The sequence below is a fragment of the Capsella rubella genome, unplaced genomic scaffold (genome assembly GCF_000375325.1).
Source record: "Capsella rubella cultivar Monte Gargano unplaced genomic scaffold, Caprub1_0 scaffold_7, whole genome shotgun sequence".
Lineage (NCBI taxonomy): Eukaryota > Viridiplantae > Streptophyta > Magnoliopsida > Brassicales > Brassicaceae > Capsella > Capsella rubella.
Genome location: NW_006238917.1, coordinates 6829688 through 6842892, shown reverse-complemented (window position 1 = coordinate 6842892; position 13205 = coordinate 6829688). Strand labels below are relative to the sequence as shown.

Sequence of the window (13205 nt, the reverse complement as noted above, 5' to 3'; positions counted from 1 at the left end):
GGGAAAAAATTTATGTTCTTGATGCAAAAAACATAAATTAAATCAACTCTGTCTTTGGTCATATACAAAGTGACAGCCTCTATAGAATTGATAGAAATATTCACTAGGATATTACGTATATTTTATTTTTATAATGTGATTTCAATATATTTGTCATACCATTTAGGCATTTATAGATATTTACATTTTAATTATTATTTATATTTCATACAAGTTTCTAGTATTTCTATTTACACTTGTGAATTCTTTATTTATATTATAATATAACAAACAATCGACATGGCTCGTGATAAGATAATGTTATTTTTCTTTCCCATATTATCAACAACTTAAGCTATATTAATGGTCCACATTCTATAGAGGTGAAGCATGTGACATCGTATTATATTTATGCACAAACAATAAATTCATATTCCTAATTTATATAAACACTCACAAAAATATATTCAATGAAACTAATTATGAAAAGTCTTTCTTTTTTCTGCCAAACTATAATATTTTTCCCCTCGATCGACTATATATGAATAGGGTGGTCCAATAAATTACAATGAAATTTATAATTGTGTATTAAATAGGTGTATATTCCATATAAATTCCCAACTTTATTGTAAGCATCAACATCTTGAGAATTTTAATATAAACGGTCCAGAAATGTTTAAATTTTTAGTATTTGGGAACAACTTGATATCAATCTTTACAGCTGCTTAATATAATTATTATTTGGATCGACAAAAATAGAATGGGACGAAGTTGTATCCTATAGAAAACATTAGGAGATTTCTTATACTACATTATTGGTCAAAGACTCGAACAAAATGGAAACTTATTTTATACAATACTCGATTATGACGAATATGGTGTGATCTTACCGATCGAAGAAGCCAAATTAATCGCCATTACTACTTAACTAATTGTGTTTTGTAAAGAATTTGTTATTTTTACAAAACAATTTTTTTCTTTGGGGTACCTTGAAGAATCCCTTTAATAGTCAAATTCAATACTATTAAAAGTGAGGAAGAAAACGACACGAGTCAATTTGTTACACTGGTTTTTTTAATTTAAGAATAGAAATCCCAAAAACGTCTCAATTATATCTCAACCTTAGTTGTATAATGTATGTATATCTCTAACAAAATTAAATAAAATACTAAGCAAAATTTCCAAATACTGATATTTTCTTGGAAACTTTGTTTTGTATTTGCCGCATATTTTCTTGGAAATTTTTAATTTTGAGTATTTAATTTTCCACAATGGAAATCATTACTAAACAAAATAATAAATATTTTCCTGAAAAAAATAAACATGAAGAAAAGTAAAGTTATTCCAAAAAAAAACATAATTTCTTGGAAAATTTTAGTTTTTTTTTTTGTATTTCCACAAATGACAAAAATATAATAAAGAAAATAGTGTAGGAGGAAGACGGAGTCATAATAATAACAGATGACATAATGGCTAGTCAAATTAAAAACCGCCAAAATTGTTATAATTAAAAGAAACTTCAATATCTTAGTCAAAATAACATCTCCTTGTTCCCTATGTGCTGCTTAATTAGTGACGACGTAATTTTCAAAACTTATAACAACACCTTTCACACATCAACCAACACCTTCTTCTCCTTCTTCTTCATCCTTTCTCTTTCTCTCTCAAACCTGTAATCATGGCAGCTCCTTTGATCATCAAGAACCACATAGATCACCGACAAGATCCGAATCCAGACCAGAATCATCTCTCCTCTTTAATTCAAGAAGCTAAATCAATCGCCAAGATATCTCTCCCGATGATTTTGACTGGTTTACTTCTCTACTCTCGTTCAATGATCTCAATGCTCTTCCTCGGCCGTCTCAACGACCTCTCTGCTCTCTCTGGCGGCTCTCTCGCGCTTGGATTCGCCAACATCACTGGCTACTCTCTCCTCTCCGGTCTCTCTATCGGCATGGAACCCATCTGCGTTCAAGCCTTTGGCGCCAAAAGATTCAAACTTTTAGGCCTTGCTTTGCAAAGAACCACACTTTTGCTTCTCCTCTGTTCTCTCCCCATCTCTATCCTCTGGCTCAACATTAAAAAGATCCTTTTGTTCTTCGGACAAGACGAAGAAATCTCGAACCAAGCTGAGATCTTTATCCTCTTCTCTCTCCCTGATCTGATTCTCCAATCTTTTTTGCATCCTATCCGTATTTACCTCCGATCTCAATCGATCACTCTGCCTCTTACTTACTCTGCTTTCTTCGCCGTATTGCTCCACATTCCGATCAATTACCTTCTCGTTTCTTCCCTCGGTCTCGGACTCAAAGGAGTTGCTTTGGGAGCAATCTGGACTAATGTCAACCTCCTAGGGTTTCTGATCATCTACATCGTGTTTTCCGGTGTTTACGACAAGACTTGGGGAGGATTCTCAATGGATTGTTTTAGAGGATGGGGATCTCTAATGAAACTAGCAATACCTAGCTGTGTCTCGGTTTGTCTAGAATGGTGGTGGTACGAAATCATGATTCTTTTATGTGGACTGTTACTTAATCCGCAAGCAACTGTTGCATCGATGGGAATCTTGATTCAAACCACAGCTTTGATCTACATTTTTCCTTCATCTTTGAGTATAAGCGTTTCGACACGTGTTGGGAACGAACTAGGTGCGAATCAGCCGGATAAAGCAAGGATAGCCGCGAGAACGGGACTAGGTTTAAGCCTAGGTTTAGGCTTATTCGCCATGTTTTTCGCATTCATGGTGAGGAATTGCTGGGCAAGATTGTTCACAGATGAGGAAGAGATTTTGAAGTTGACTTCAATGGTTTTACCGATCATAGGGCTTTGCGAGCTAGGGAACTGTCCTCAGACCACAGTGTGTGGAGTGTTGAGAGGAAGTGCGAGACCTAAGTTAGGAGCAAACATAAACTTGTGTTGTTTCTACTTTGTGGGAATGCCAGTAGCTATATGGTTAAGTTTCTTTAATGGGTACGACTTCACGGGACTGTGGCTAGGTCTGTTCGCAGCTCAAAGCTCGTGCTTGGTTTCTATGTTGGTTGTGTTGGCTAGGACTGATTGGGAAGTCGAAGTTGATAGAGCGAAAGAACTCATGACTAGATCATGTGATGGTGAAGAAGAAGATGATGGAAATTACACGACGCCGTTTCTGTTGGATTCTTTGGATATAGAAGAAAGTGGGAATTATAGGCATTTGAATGTGTTTTAGAAACCTTCCTTGGTCTCCTTGTTTTGTTTGATTTATTGGCACTAACGAGATTCGTTTCATTGTACACTAATTGATTATTTTAGGAGGAAAACATTACATTTGATTGTTGGATTTTGAAACTATATGTTATATACGATTTGTGAGATATATTTGATTTTAATTTTTGTTTTAAAGCAATGAAAAAATTAGATTGTAAAACTCATTAATAATTGAATGGTAATAAATCTCCTGTCCATTATATATACGATGTAATGGGAGTGACTATTGTTGTTGTTGTTGTGATGAGAATGTGACTTTTAAAATTGAATGAAAAAACATAAAACAATCCTTTTCAAGTGGTTTGAGATGTATATGAATCTGGTTAAGCAATTAAAGGACAAGATAGAAGTTGGTTTCGTTGCCGGGAAATTCTTATGCAAGAGAAGAAAAATAAATATACATTTAATTTAAATGAAGAAAAAAAAACAGCATGCATGTTTATTATTAGTGGTCCTCTCCAATAAACGCGTGAGGTTTTACGCGCGTGTAAAACTAAAAGGAGTTGTGTTACTTTGACGACGGCGAGAAAAGCTAACGACTCTCCCGTCAAGGTCGTCGTTTGCGAACAGCCGACGCCGTGGAAGACCCGATCTCTTTGTCTTCTGCTTCGTTTACTCTCTTTTCTTACACTAACTGTCTAACAACGCCGACTTGACCCATTAACCCTGCTCGGCTGCTCGTATCCATGGTTTCAGTCCACTTTCTTGTTTTTGTTCCCACTACTAGCTCTAGGGGTTCGGTCCTTCGGGTCGGTTCGAGTTGGTTTTCGGTTTTTGGGTATGAAATTTTGGTGATCATATAAGAACCGACGAAAATTTGATTCGGTTTGATATACTTGAAACTTGAACCGAATAAAACCCGAAAATGTTTTGGTTCTAACGGGTTCGATTCCGATTAGTTACTTTGTAACCGGAAAAAACCCAAAATATACATACAAGATCACTTGCATCCGAACCAAACCAAGAACCATGAACTTCTGTATTAGTTTTCAGTTTTTTTGAATACCACTTGGTTTTTACCCAAACCGAACCGAGAACCGATAATCGTTTCTCCCTATGTACACCATGGATTGGAACCTTATGTACTATGAGTACCCAAAACAAAACTGAACCCTTTTTTTTTGACAAAACAACTTTAGAATTCAAATATGAATTACAAGTTTACGACCACTTGGTTATAACTTGTAAGAATAAAATATTCTGCGACTGCGTTATAGACTACTAAAAATGTAACAAACTCATGGTGGAAGTGGGAAGGAACAAAAACGCCCATAAGGTGAAACATGAAGATTGGAGAATTAGTTATGAATTTGCCCACTAACATCAAATATATAATTTTCCTCAACTGTCCCAACTTGCTTTTATCTAACCATAGCTTCTTATGTCCTTCATCCTCCATCACCTCACTTCTTCTTTTCTTATTTCTCCCCATTCAATTGTTTTGTCTACAATTTATATTCCAAATATTATATATCGGCGAAAAAGGAAACCTTTTCTATTAAATAAAAGCCACCATCGGATTTAAATAAAACAATAAATATTTAAAGAGTAACAACTTCTATGAAAGAAAAGAAAAAATAAAAAGAGACCTAAAAGAATAAGTTATGTAACCCCAATCAAATACCCCATTCTAGATCAGCTCCAAGAACAATGCTTCATGTTTGCTGGTTAAACCGACATCGTTTAGAGTCGATGAGCATTCCCCATGGCCAAAAGCATGCCGAGGATAAGGTCTTACCTGTTTTTTGATCATACAAACATTATCAACTAACCAAACGAAAAATTTGAATATAGCTTTTTATGGCACGAACCACTTACCAGCCTGTAAGTGTTGGGTTTCACAACTCTACAAATGTCCATAAAGTCGAAAAGTGACTGCAAATGAGAAAGGAGACATGCTTAGTGGTTTTATAAGGTTTTTTCATATTATGTGAGGATGAATGAAGCTGGTTTTGGGATACTCACTTGGAGTTTGTCAGATTTAAGGAATCGACGACCATGGCGGGAGCCATCTGGCAGTCTGACTAGAAGACTAATAGCGTTCACTTCGCCTGCTGGTGGCTCCTGAGGCAGAGACGCTTCCTTTGAAACTAGTTGCCTTTCCAGCTCCTAGTAAGAAACATAAAAATTGACTTTTCAAGAATTTGACGAAACTCATCCAAAATACCGCATACAGCTTGAGACTTTAAACCTAGTAGCGAAGCTAGCCCTAACTATTTTTTCAGACTCCAAAGAAAATATAGACATCCATTTTCTTGTAGCAAGAAAAAGGGATTGGTTCCAAAGGTTTATGTGGTTTGGGTATTTTTTCTCCATCTAGATGCAGGATGTTGGTATAACCTGTTAACAAACGGAATTAGAGAGACTTGTGTAAAACCAAAAGCGTACCTGTTCCTCTTCAATCTTCCTGCGAGCTTCTTCCGCCTTTCTCTTTTCTTCTTCAAGAGCTTCTACTCTAGCAGCTTCTTCCTCCAATCGACGAGCCTCAGCTTTAATCCGGTCAGCTTCCAGAGATGCAAGATACTCATCGTCCTGCATGAGTTCATATTTCAACAAAGAATAAACTTATCACTCCTCCAATAACCCAAAAGGGTGATATTTTTTACCCATTACTTCTAATCTTCCTGTCACAACGATAGTTCAAATAAAAGTATTCCCCAAACAACTTGGGGACGAAAGAAACAGCAAATGTTCCAAACCTGCTGTTCTCGAATCAATCTTTGAGCTGACAATGATGGTGAGGGTGGACGCTGTCTCCTTTGAGGATAATAAGGAACACGATATTCACTATCAGGAATGCGACCAAACATGGCAGCCTCTAGCATGATAGCTTCATCATGTTCCGCAGACGAAATGCCTCCCCACTTAAACCAAACATTTAATAAGAGAAATAGCTCAGGAACTAATTACTCTAGGATTCTTACTTGAAAGTAAAGGTAATCTGATTGTTCATATAAGAAACAAACGTATATGCTTTGCTACCTCAGAAGGGAAACCATTGCCAGCATCTGGTGAATTAATAGTTTCATCTTCTGCTTCAGGGCTCCCGGGAAGATCATCATTAAGTGGGACCCGAGATCCAGAAGCCGCACGTCTTGGTTGGTGCCTAGCAAGGGGTTCCTCCTCGTCAACATAATCAGGGTCATCGTCGTCCTCGTCATCATCGTACTCTTCATCATCATCATCATCATCGTCATCATCATCATCATCATCATCATCATCATCATCATCATCCTCAGACATTGAGCTAGTTGCTGCGAGTCTACACATATAAAAACAACTTCTTGGGACATTGTCTAGGAAACACAAAAGACAAACTGATCGACTACAAAAGGTGTTACAAAACAGAACAAACTAACCTTCCATTTGAGGCTTGGGTACCCTGCTGTACTGGAATAGAAAACTCTTCAGAAGCTTCTCTTTCTTCCTCTGACCGCACAGTGATATCTTTTGTCACGTCATCAGCATCTTCCGAGCGAGACTGATACTTTTCAGGGGACTGATTCCTTGGTACCTATATAAGAACAGAAACCACTGAATAAAACAGAAAACAAGCAGGCTGTGCCTAATTCTTAAGTTTAAGTATTTGAATTCCATTATCTAAACAAACTGTACCCCAGTCTCCATTTTTGAGGCCTCAATAGCAGCTCGAATCATTTCTTCTTCTATGTCATTGTAATTTTGCAAACTATTGTGTGCAGAACCAACAGGTATAGCATGCCTACTTTGTCCGGTTGGAGCAGACTGATTACCATCATGAATTTCTTCATCTAAAATAACTGCCTCTTGGGCAGCTGGAACACGAGCTTGAGATGAATCGGTCACATTCTCAATAGAAGGAGCATCATTAGAACGACCTGATGGCCCACTGCTGTCCTTAACCTCTATAGGTATCTGCCTGACTTCCCTTGGGTGACTAACAGTTGGAAATGGACTTCTTTCAAAGTTTGGATGGGCTGGAGTCACATCATCATCAATATCCATTGCATCATCCCGAGGAAAATTAGCTGGAGTTTCATGTAGTCTGCACAAAGATGATTAAGAATGTGACACCAGCATGTTAAAAACATGCAAGGTATATAATAAGTCGCAAAAAATAAGAGTGGGAGGGCATACGAATTCTGATCTCCATGATTATAGTATGCATTCACAGCTCGATTGAGATTCCCACGGTATTCCTGCAACAATGAAAGCATGTACGTTCAGGCAAACACTAGGGATTAGCTACACCATACAAGAATCTACAAGTTATACGGATGCTTAGACTATAGATTGATGACTCAAAGATGAGAATGCATAAAGGACCCAAATAACAAGATCTAAACACAAACTAAATTGTACACAAGCTGAGTTTGAAACTTTCAACAACTTACTTAAACCAAACTCAGCTTATTCAACACACCAAGAGAACAAAACTTTCCCAACTTAGACCACATTATTTTACAATGCCTAGGTAATAAACTCGTTTAGATATCAATAAACAAGCACCAAAATCGATAAGCGTGAGAAATTCTCAAGGAACACTCCTAAAAAAACTCAATCCGATCATCGAATAACCTAAGTATCAACAAAATCAACTTCAAATTTCAACCTGGGAGCATCAAGATGAAATCTAAAACAATATAAGAGAACAATACATTAAGAAGTAAAGGAATTTGATGATCAAATTCTTAAGTTACCCAAAAAGAAAAACATCTAAAACAATATAAGGAAGAAAAGAAATAGAAGGAGTGTAATCAAATCACCTCGAGCTTCCGAACGGCGACGGCATTGGAAGCGCCGGTGATGCTCACGAAGGTGTCAATAGCAACCTGAGTGGGTGTCGCCATTAAAGAGAAGCTTCGTCACAGATTTGTGTGTTTGAAGCTGGAGTGAAGGAGGAGGCAAAGAATTATATGTAATTTATTCGCAAAATTGAAGTGTGGAAGAAGAAGAGCATTGGATCGGCGACTCTGTTTATTAAAGAAATCCCTTTTTAGGGTCTTTCCTTTTCTTTTTTTCTTTTTTTACCTTTTTTTTTTCTTTGGGTTTTGATTTTATTGAACTTTTTTGTATATTCTTTTGTAAATTTTCGCGGTACGGTTCAGGATATTTTCCTAGTTATAGATATTTACATATTTGAGGTATCCCAATCTCTCTAATAAAATAAACAAACAAAATTTATTCGGTTGTAACTGGTTTTTTTTTTTAAGATTGTTTTTGTTATTATAATATGTTTCCGTTCAATGTGTAATATTTTAAACGATATTTACGTAAATGTTCTCACACTATTTATGTATATTTATTACTTGCAGTAATTCATGCATAGAAAATAAGCTCTAAAATATAAAAGGCTATAGGCCCAATAAGAAAACAAAGGATTACTAAAATTCGTGGGCCAAAAAGTTTCATATATATTTTCTTTCGTTATATATATATATATGTTATATATTTTAAGTCAACAAATTATTAATTTATCGACAATGAAATTAAATTACCACATCAAGTCCTTGGGCCAACAGTTTGTTTGTAGATAATGGCGGCAACAAGGTCAATTTCGTCAATCACAACTTTTAAATCCTGACAAAATCGTCTATTACATCTGCAGTTCAACACGTGGCGTCAACCTATTAGTCTAAGAACACGTGGCATAATCTCAATGCGTCGTAGTGTATATATTAGCTGGGTTTTGTTAATTATAACGTCACTAGTAATTACATAAGCAGCTGAAAAAATTAATAAACAATGGGAACACAACATTTTCTTCGTCTATTTTAAATTATATTTTAATTCGTGAATTTTACCAGAGTCGGATCTTGATGCGACTGCTCAAACAATTTCTCCGGCGAGCACGATGGCCGGTAACAACACGGAATCGAGTCTCTACCACGTTTTGGTGGAGTGGTGTCAGAGGATGGAGACGAGCCAAGCGAGACTAAGAGAGGATGTGGATGATTTGATGCTTCAGGAGGAGAGTCGAATCGGTAAGGAGCCGGCGGCGGAATTGGAAGCGGAAGCGGAGGTTGAGGCGGAGGCGGAGGCAGAGGCCGGAGCGGATTCCTGGGATAATCCGACGGCGACTTGGGAGAGAGCAGTTTCCGGATTCTATTTCGCTGATAGTGCGTACCGGACTTTGATGGATTCAATGGGACACGCGATTCATGTGACATCTGCAGCTTCTGGAGAAATTACATTCTGGTGAGCCTGATAACTTCTTCTTCATCATCTATGGTCTTTGTAGCGAGCTTATAGTTATATGCACTGTTCCATTGATTTGTGTTCTGTGATGTGGTTTATCTGATGGATTTAGTTCATTTAGCTTAATCTTGAGTTTATTAATCTACTTTGGAATGAAGATTTTGTACATTATTGGTGATTCTTTGTTTATGCAAGTGGTAATATACTATATGTTTCTGAGTGAAGAGATTATTTTTTGTTATTCAGGAGTCGTTCTGCTGAGAACCTTTACCACTGGTATGCTGAGGAAGTTGTTGGCTACAGAACAATTGATGTGCTTGTAACCGAAGAATACCGCAATTGCCTTACGGGTATCAGGAATAGGGTCTGCCGTGGAGAGACTTGGACTGGTCAGTTTCCGTTTCAGAAGAAAACAGGTGAACTCTTCATGGCGTTGGTGACTAAAAGTCCTGTGTATGAAAACGGTGAGCTCGTTGGTGTTGTTACTGTCTCAAGTGATGCAACGCTCTTCAATAGGATGCATCCACTAAGTAGCGAGCATCAGCAACAAGCACATAGTAATAGACAGCAATCAAATTCGAGAAAGCACCAATGGCACCTTCCGAGGGCTCAGATTGCTGCAGCGCCACAGGTTCCAGTTGTCCCACAGTATTCATCAACTGTTTCGAACCTGGTAAATCTCACATCCTGAGTGTTCAAAGTTATTTGTCCCTTTTTGAAAAAAAAAAATTCCTCTGCAAGATGAATGATTGTTTGTGTCGCTGTTTTGTGCACAAACCAAGAAGGCATCGAAGCTTCGACCACAGAGAAATGGAGATGATTCCTTTAATGCAAATCAGAATTCTAGGAGCCGAGATGAAAATGTTCCGGTTGTTGCCTCCACAACTTTCGAGAAGTATGGCTCAATGGTAAGTCTTTGCTGTCTACTTAAATAAAACACTTCTCGTTGAAAATTTTAGTACAATAATTGTCTCAAGCTGAATCTACGTATATACTAGTGTAGGCGGATAAGTTTTTGGGGAAGCTGCAAAGGAAGATTACTGGCAGCCAAGGAAATGAAGATAATGAGCGTATTTTAGGAAACGGTATACATAAGTCAGCCTCTGGCGGTGGAGCTAGTTCCAAGGCTTCTAATGCAGTTACCTGGAACGCATTCAGAGACAATGGCAATGGAAAACCAAAAAGGGCTGAAATTAGATTTTCAGATGTCTATGGGAATGGAGATGAGGGTTTGAGTGATGTGAGACATAATGGAGACCGCTTTCAGTATATTGGGAATTTGGGACAAAGGAAACCTCCCAGAGGACTAGAGAGTGGTCTGATGTCTGGCATGCGGGGAACAAAAATGTCGGACCTAAATGGTGAGATAGAAGATGCTTGGAATACTCGTCCTAGTGACGATCCCTTGCCAATTCTTGGAGTCAGCATCGGTAAGCAACAAAGTCCTGCCAACCAAGGGAACAATAGATATGTTACTGATACGTCATGTGAGATACGATGGGAAGATCTACAACTTGGGGAGGAGGTCGGGCGAGGTGCATTTCGTTTACCAGAACTTTTTCTTGTGTGCTTAAATCAGATTACAAGTATCTCTGATGTGTTACATTTGCTCACAGGTTCATTTGCTGCGGTACATCGTGGAGTTTGGAATGGATCAGTAAGTTTTCTGTAATATAATTTAAAGATGTACATGTATCAGTGCACATGGCTAATCAACTATTCCAATCTATCTGGACCAGGATGTTGCTATTAAGGTTTACTTTGAGGGTGATTACAATGCGATGACTTTGACGGAGTGCGAAAAGGAGGTACGTATATTTGCTTCTCTCTGCTGTGCAAGTATTTAGAGAGATCATCTGTGCCAGACAATTTCAATCAGTTGGGATCAATATTTTCAGATCAACATTATGAAGAAACTAAGACATCCAAATGTGCTCTTATTTATGGGAGCGGTTTGCACAGAAGAAAAATCTGCCATAATCATGGAGTATATGCCAAGGTGAGATTATTGACCTCTGGATCTGGAAGTAGTGTTGCTCGTATAAATATCCTGTGTTCATTTATTTATTTCCGGTTTTGTTGATTAGAGGGAGTCTCTTCAAAATACTTCATAATACGAATCAGCCATTGGACAAGAAACGTCGTCTAAGAATGGCCCTTGATGTTGTAAGACTCTGATCTTCCAAAGTACTCCTTCACAATGAAAGAAAAACATATGAAAGGTTGAGCGAGTTCGAATTCTCTGTTGTTGTTGCAGGCTAGGGGAATGAATTACTTACATCGCAGAAATCCACCAATAGTACATAGAGACTTGAAATCTTCAAATCTACTTGTGGACAGAAACTGGAATGTCAAGGTATTAAAGCTTCAGTTTCCTCAAGTTGCATTCATGAAGACTTGTAAAATGAGTTTATGACAGCATGTACTTACAACTCCTTCTTTCCCTAGGTTGGAGACTTTGGGTTGTCAAAGTGGAAGAATGCAACCTTCTTAAGTACTAAATCCGGGAAAGGAACTGTAATGTTTCACAAATGCCATCTCTGATTTTTACAATCCACAAAACATTCTTGTATTTCTGTTACTAAACATATTTCATTGTTTTCTATGTGCAGCCGCAATGGATGGCCCCTGAAGTTCTCAGAAGTGAACCTTCAAATGAGAAGTACGTTGGATATAATATTAACCTAAGTTTGTTATCTTTTTGGCAACATTATTTAATAACCTGGAACATGATTTTGGACTAAAAACTCAGTACTTTTGCTGTAACAGGTGTGATGTGTTCAGCTTTGGAGTCATCTTATGGGAGCTAATGACTACTTTAATACCATGGGACCGTCTAAACTCTATTCAGGTACCTCTGGAATTATATGTCCTTAGGAGAGTATAGCTAAACCATTATATTGTAGTAATCTCAAGAGTTAACTATTGTAATGCTATCGACTTTTAATTAGGTTGTTGGAGTGGTTGGGTTCATGGATCGACGATTAGACTTACCTGAAGGATTAAATCCCCGGATCGCATCCATAATACAGGATTGTTGGCAAACGTAAGACAATATGTAAAAATAAATTGTTTCATCATTTACACCCTCAAAACTTTGGAGGGTAGTTGTTTATAATCTTTATTCTCTATGCTTGGAACAGAGATCCAGCAAAACGACCTTCGTTTGAGGAATTAATAAGTCAGATGATGAGCTTCTTCCGCAAACCTGGGTCTAATACGCAAGAGGACGACGATTGAGAGGTAACATGGTTAAAAGGATAGTTTACAAAGCAAGGACGTGAAGTCTAAAAAGAAAGCCTCGTCCTGATCTATTACTATACAAATGTTTCATTGTATTATACCAAAACTACTATATATTTTCTTTAATGAAAAAGAAAGAAAGGAAGCAAAAATAGCTGAATCAAAGTACGGCAGAATCCTGGGTTGTTTCACTTAAAATTACCATGAACATTTACTAATTAGTTAACTAGAGTTAGTTTAGTGTGTTCTGTTCTGTTTTGGAATATGTCTGTCTACGTACAGACTCCAGAAACAGAGCTTTCCGATTAGTGGTAAAAGTTTGGTTCAATTCTTGGTTTACTTTCGGTTTGAGAACATGGGTTCGGTTTATGAGCTTAAAAATACTGTAGTCGTATAAGTGCAGAGAGAGGAGGACCCAGGTGTAAATTAGAAAACAAAAGGGTTGAAAAAGAGAATTACGAGAAAAACTGTGAGATTGGTGTCTTGTAGTGATTTGTAGTGTAGTTGGGTTTTCTTTTTATGGGGTAGAGAAGAGAGCAGAAAATGGAAGAGGGTAAAGA

At 37.5% G+C, this 13205-nt stretch overlaps 3 protein-coding genes across 5 annotated transcripts; 2 read left to right on the top strand and 1 right to left on the bottom strand.

Annotated features, from left to right (window-relative positions):
• Positions 1-1657: 1657 nt before the first annotated feature.
• On the top strand, positions 1658-3268 carry LOC17879561 (protein DETOXIFICATION 49). The gene has a single exon (XM_006284878.2). The coding sequence runs from the start codon at positions 1658-1660 to the stop codon at positions 3185-3187; it is 1530 nt and encodes a 509-aa protein (XP_006284940.1). The 3' UTR covers positions 3188-3268.
• Positions 3269-4394: 1126 nt separating this feature from the next.
• Positions 4395-8233, bottom strand: LOC17878065 (plant UBX domain-containing protein 13). 3 transcript variants are annotated; one of them, XM_023778416.1, is made up of 11 exons: positions 7971-8233; positions 7342-7403; positions 6841-7249; positions 6585-6739; positions 6208-6487; positions 5925-6089; positions 5614-5757; positions 5191-5334; positions 5044-5100; positions 4850-4963; positions 4395-4670 (listed from the first exon to the last, which is right to left on the bottom strand). In XM_023778416.1, the coding sequence occupies exons 1-10, from the start codon at positions 8052-8054 to the stop codon at positions 4856-4858; spliced, it is 1608 nt and encodes a 535-aa protein (XP_023634184.1). In that variant the 5' UTR covers positions 8055-8233; the 3' UTR covers positions 4395-4670; positions 4850-4855. The 3 variants fall into 3 exon arrangements, with proteins under 3 accessions (XP_023634184.1, XP_023634183.1, XP_006283505.1); XM_023778415.1 differs by having other exon boundaries at positions 4397-4670; positions 4815-4963; positions 7971-8232; XM_006283443.2 differs by lacking the exon at positions 4395-4670 and having other exon boundaries at positions 4697-4963; positions 7971-8232.
• Positions 8234-8962: 729 nt separating this feature from the next.
• LOC17880364 (protein STRUBBELIG-RECEPTOR FAMILY 6) lies at positions 8963-12821 on the top strand. Its single transcript, XM_023778414.1, has 14 exons — positions 8963-9402; positions 9649-10075; positions 10188-10310; positions 10406-10937; positions 11019-11059; positions 11142-11210; positions 11301-11401; positions 11490-11568; positions 11660-11758; positions 11851-11919; positions 12015-12064; positions 12172-12253; positions 12354-12448; positions 12546-12821. Exons 1-14 carry the CDS (start codon positions 9059-9061, stop codon positions 12640-12642), a joined length of 2208 nt encoding a protein of 735 aa, XP_023634182.1. The 5' UTR covers positions 8963-9058; the 3' UTR covers positions 12643-12821.
• Positions 12822-13205: the final 384 nt, after the last annotated feature.

Bases quoted from the DNA above. Each gene is read 5' to 3' on its own strand.
- LOC17878065 (XM_023778416.1), bottom strand. From the start codon at position 8,054: ATGGCGACACCCACTCAGGTTGCTATTGACACCTTCGTGAGCATCACC. The intron at 7,404-7,970 runs GTGATTTGATTA...TCATTGTTGCAG, and splicing joins TCGCCGTTCGGAAGCTCGAG to GAATACCGTGGGAATCTCAA. The intron at 6,090-6,207 runs GTAGCAAAGCAT...GTTTGGTTTAAG, and splicing joins GCAATGGTTTCCCTTCTGAG to TGGGGAGGCATTTCGTCTGC.
- LOC17880364 (XM_023778414.1), top strand. From the start codon at position 9,059: ATGGCCGGTAACAACACGGAATCGAGTCTCTACCACGTTTTGGTGGAG. The intron at 9,403-9,648 runs GTGAGCCTGATA...TTTGTTATTCAG, and splicing joins TCTGGAGAAATTACATTCTG to GAGTCGTTCTGCTGAGAACC. The intron at 11,211-11,300 runs GTACGTATATTT...CAATATTTTCAG, and splicing joins TGACGGAGTGCGAAAAGGAG to ATCAACATTATGAAGAAACT.
- LOC17879561 (XM_006284878.2), top strand. From the start codon at position 1,658: ATGGCAGCTCCTTTGATCATCAAGAACCACATAGATCACCGACAAGAT.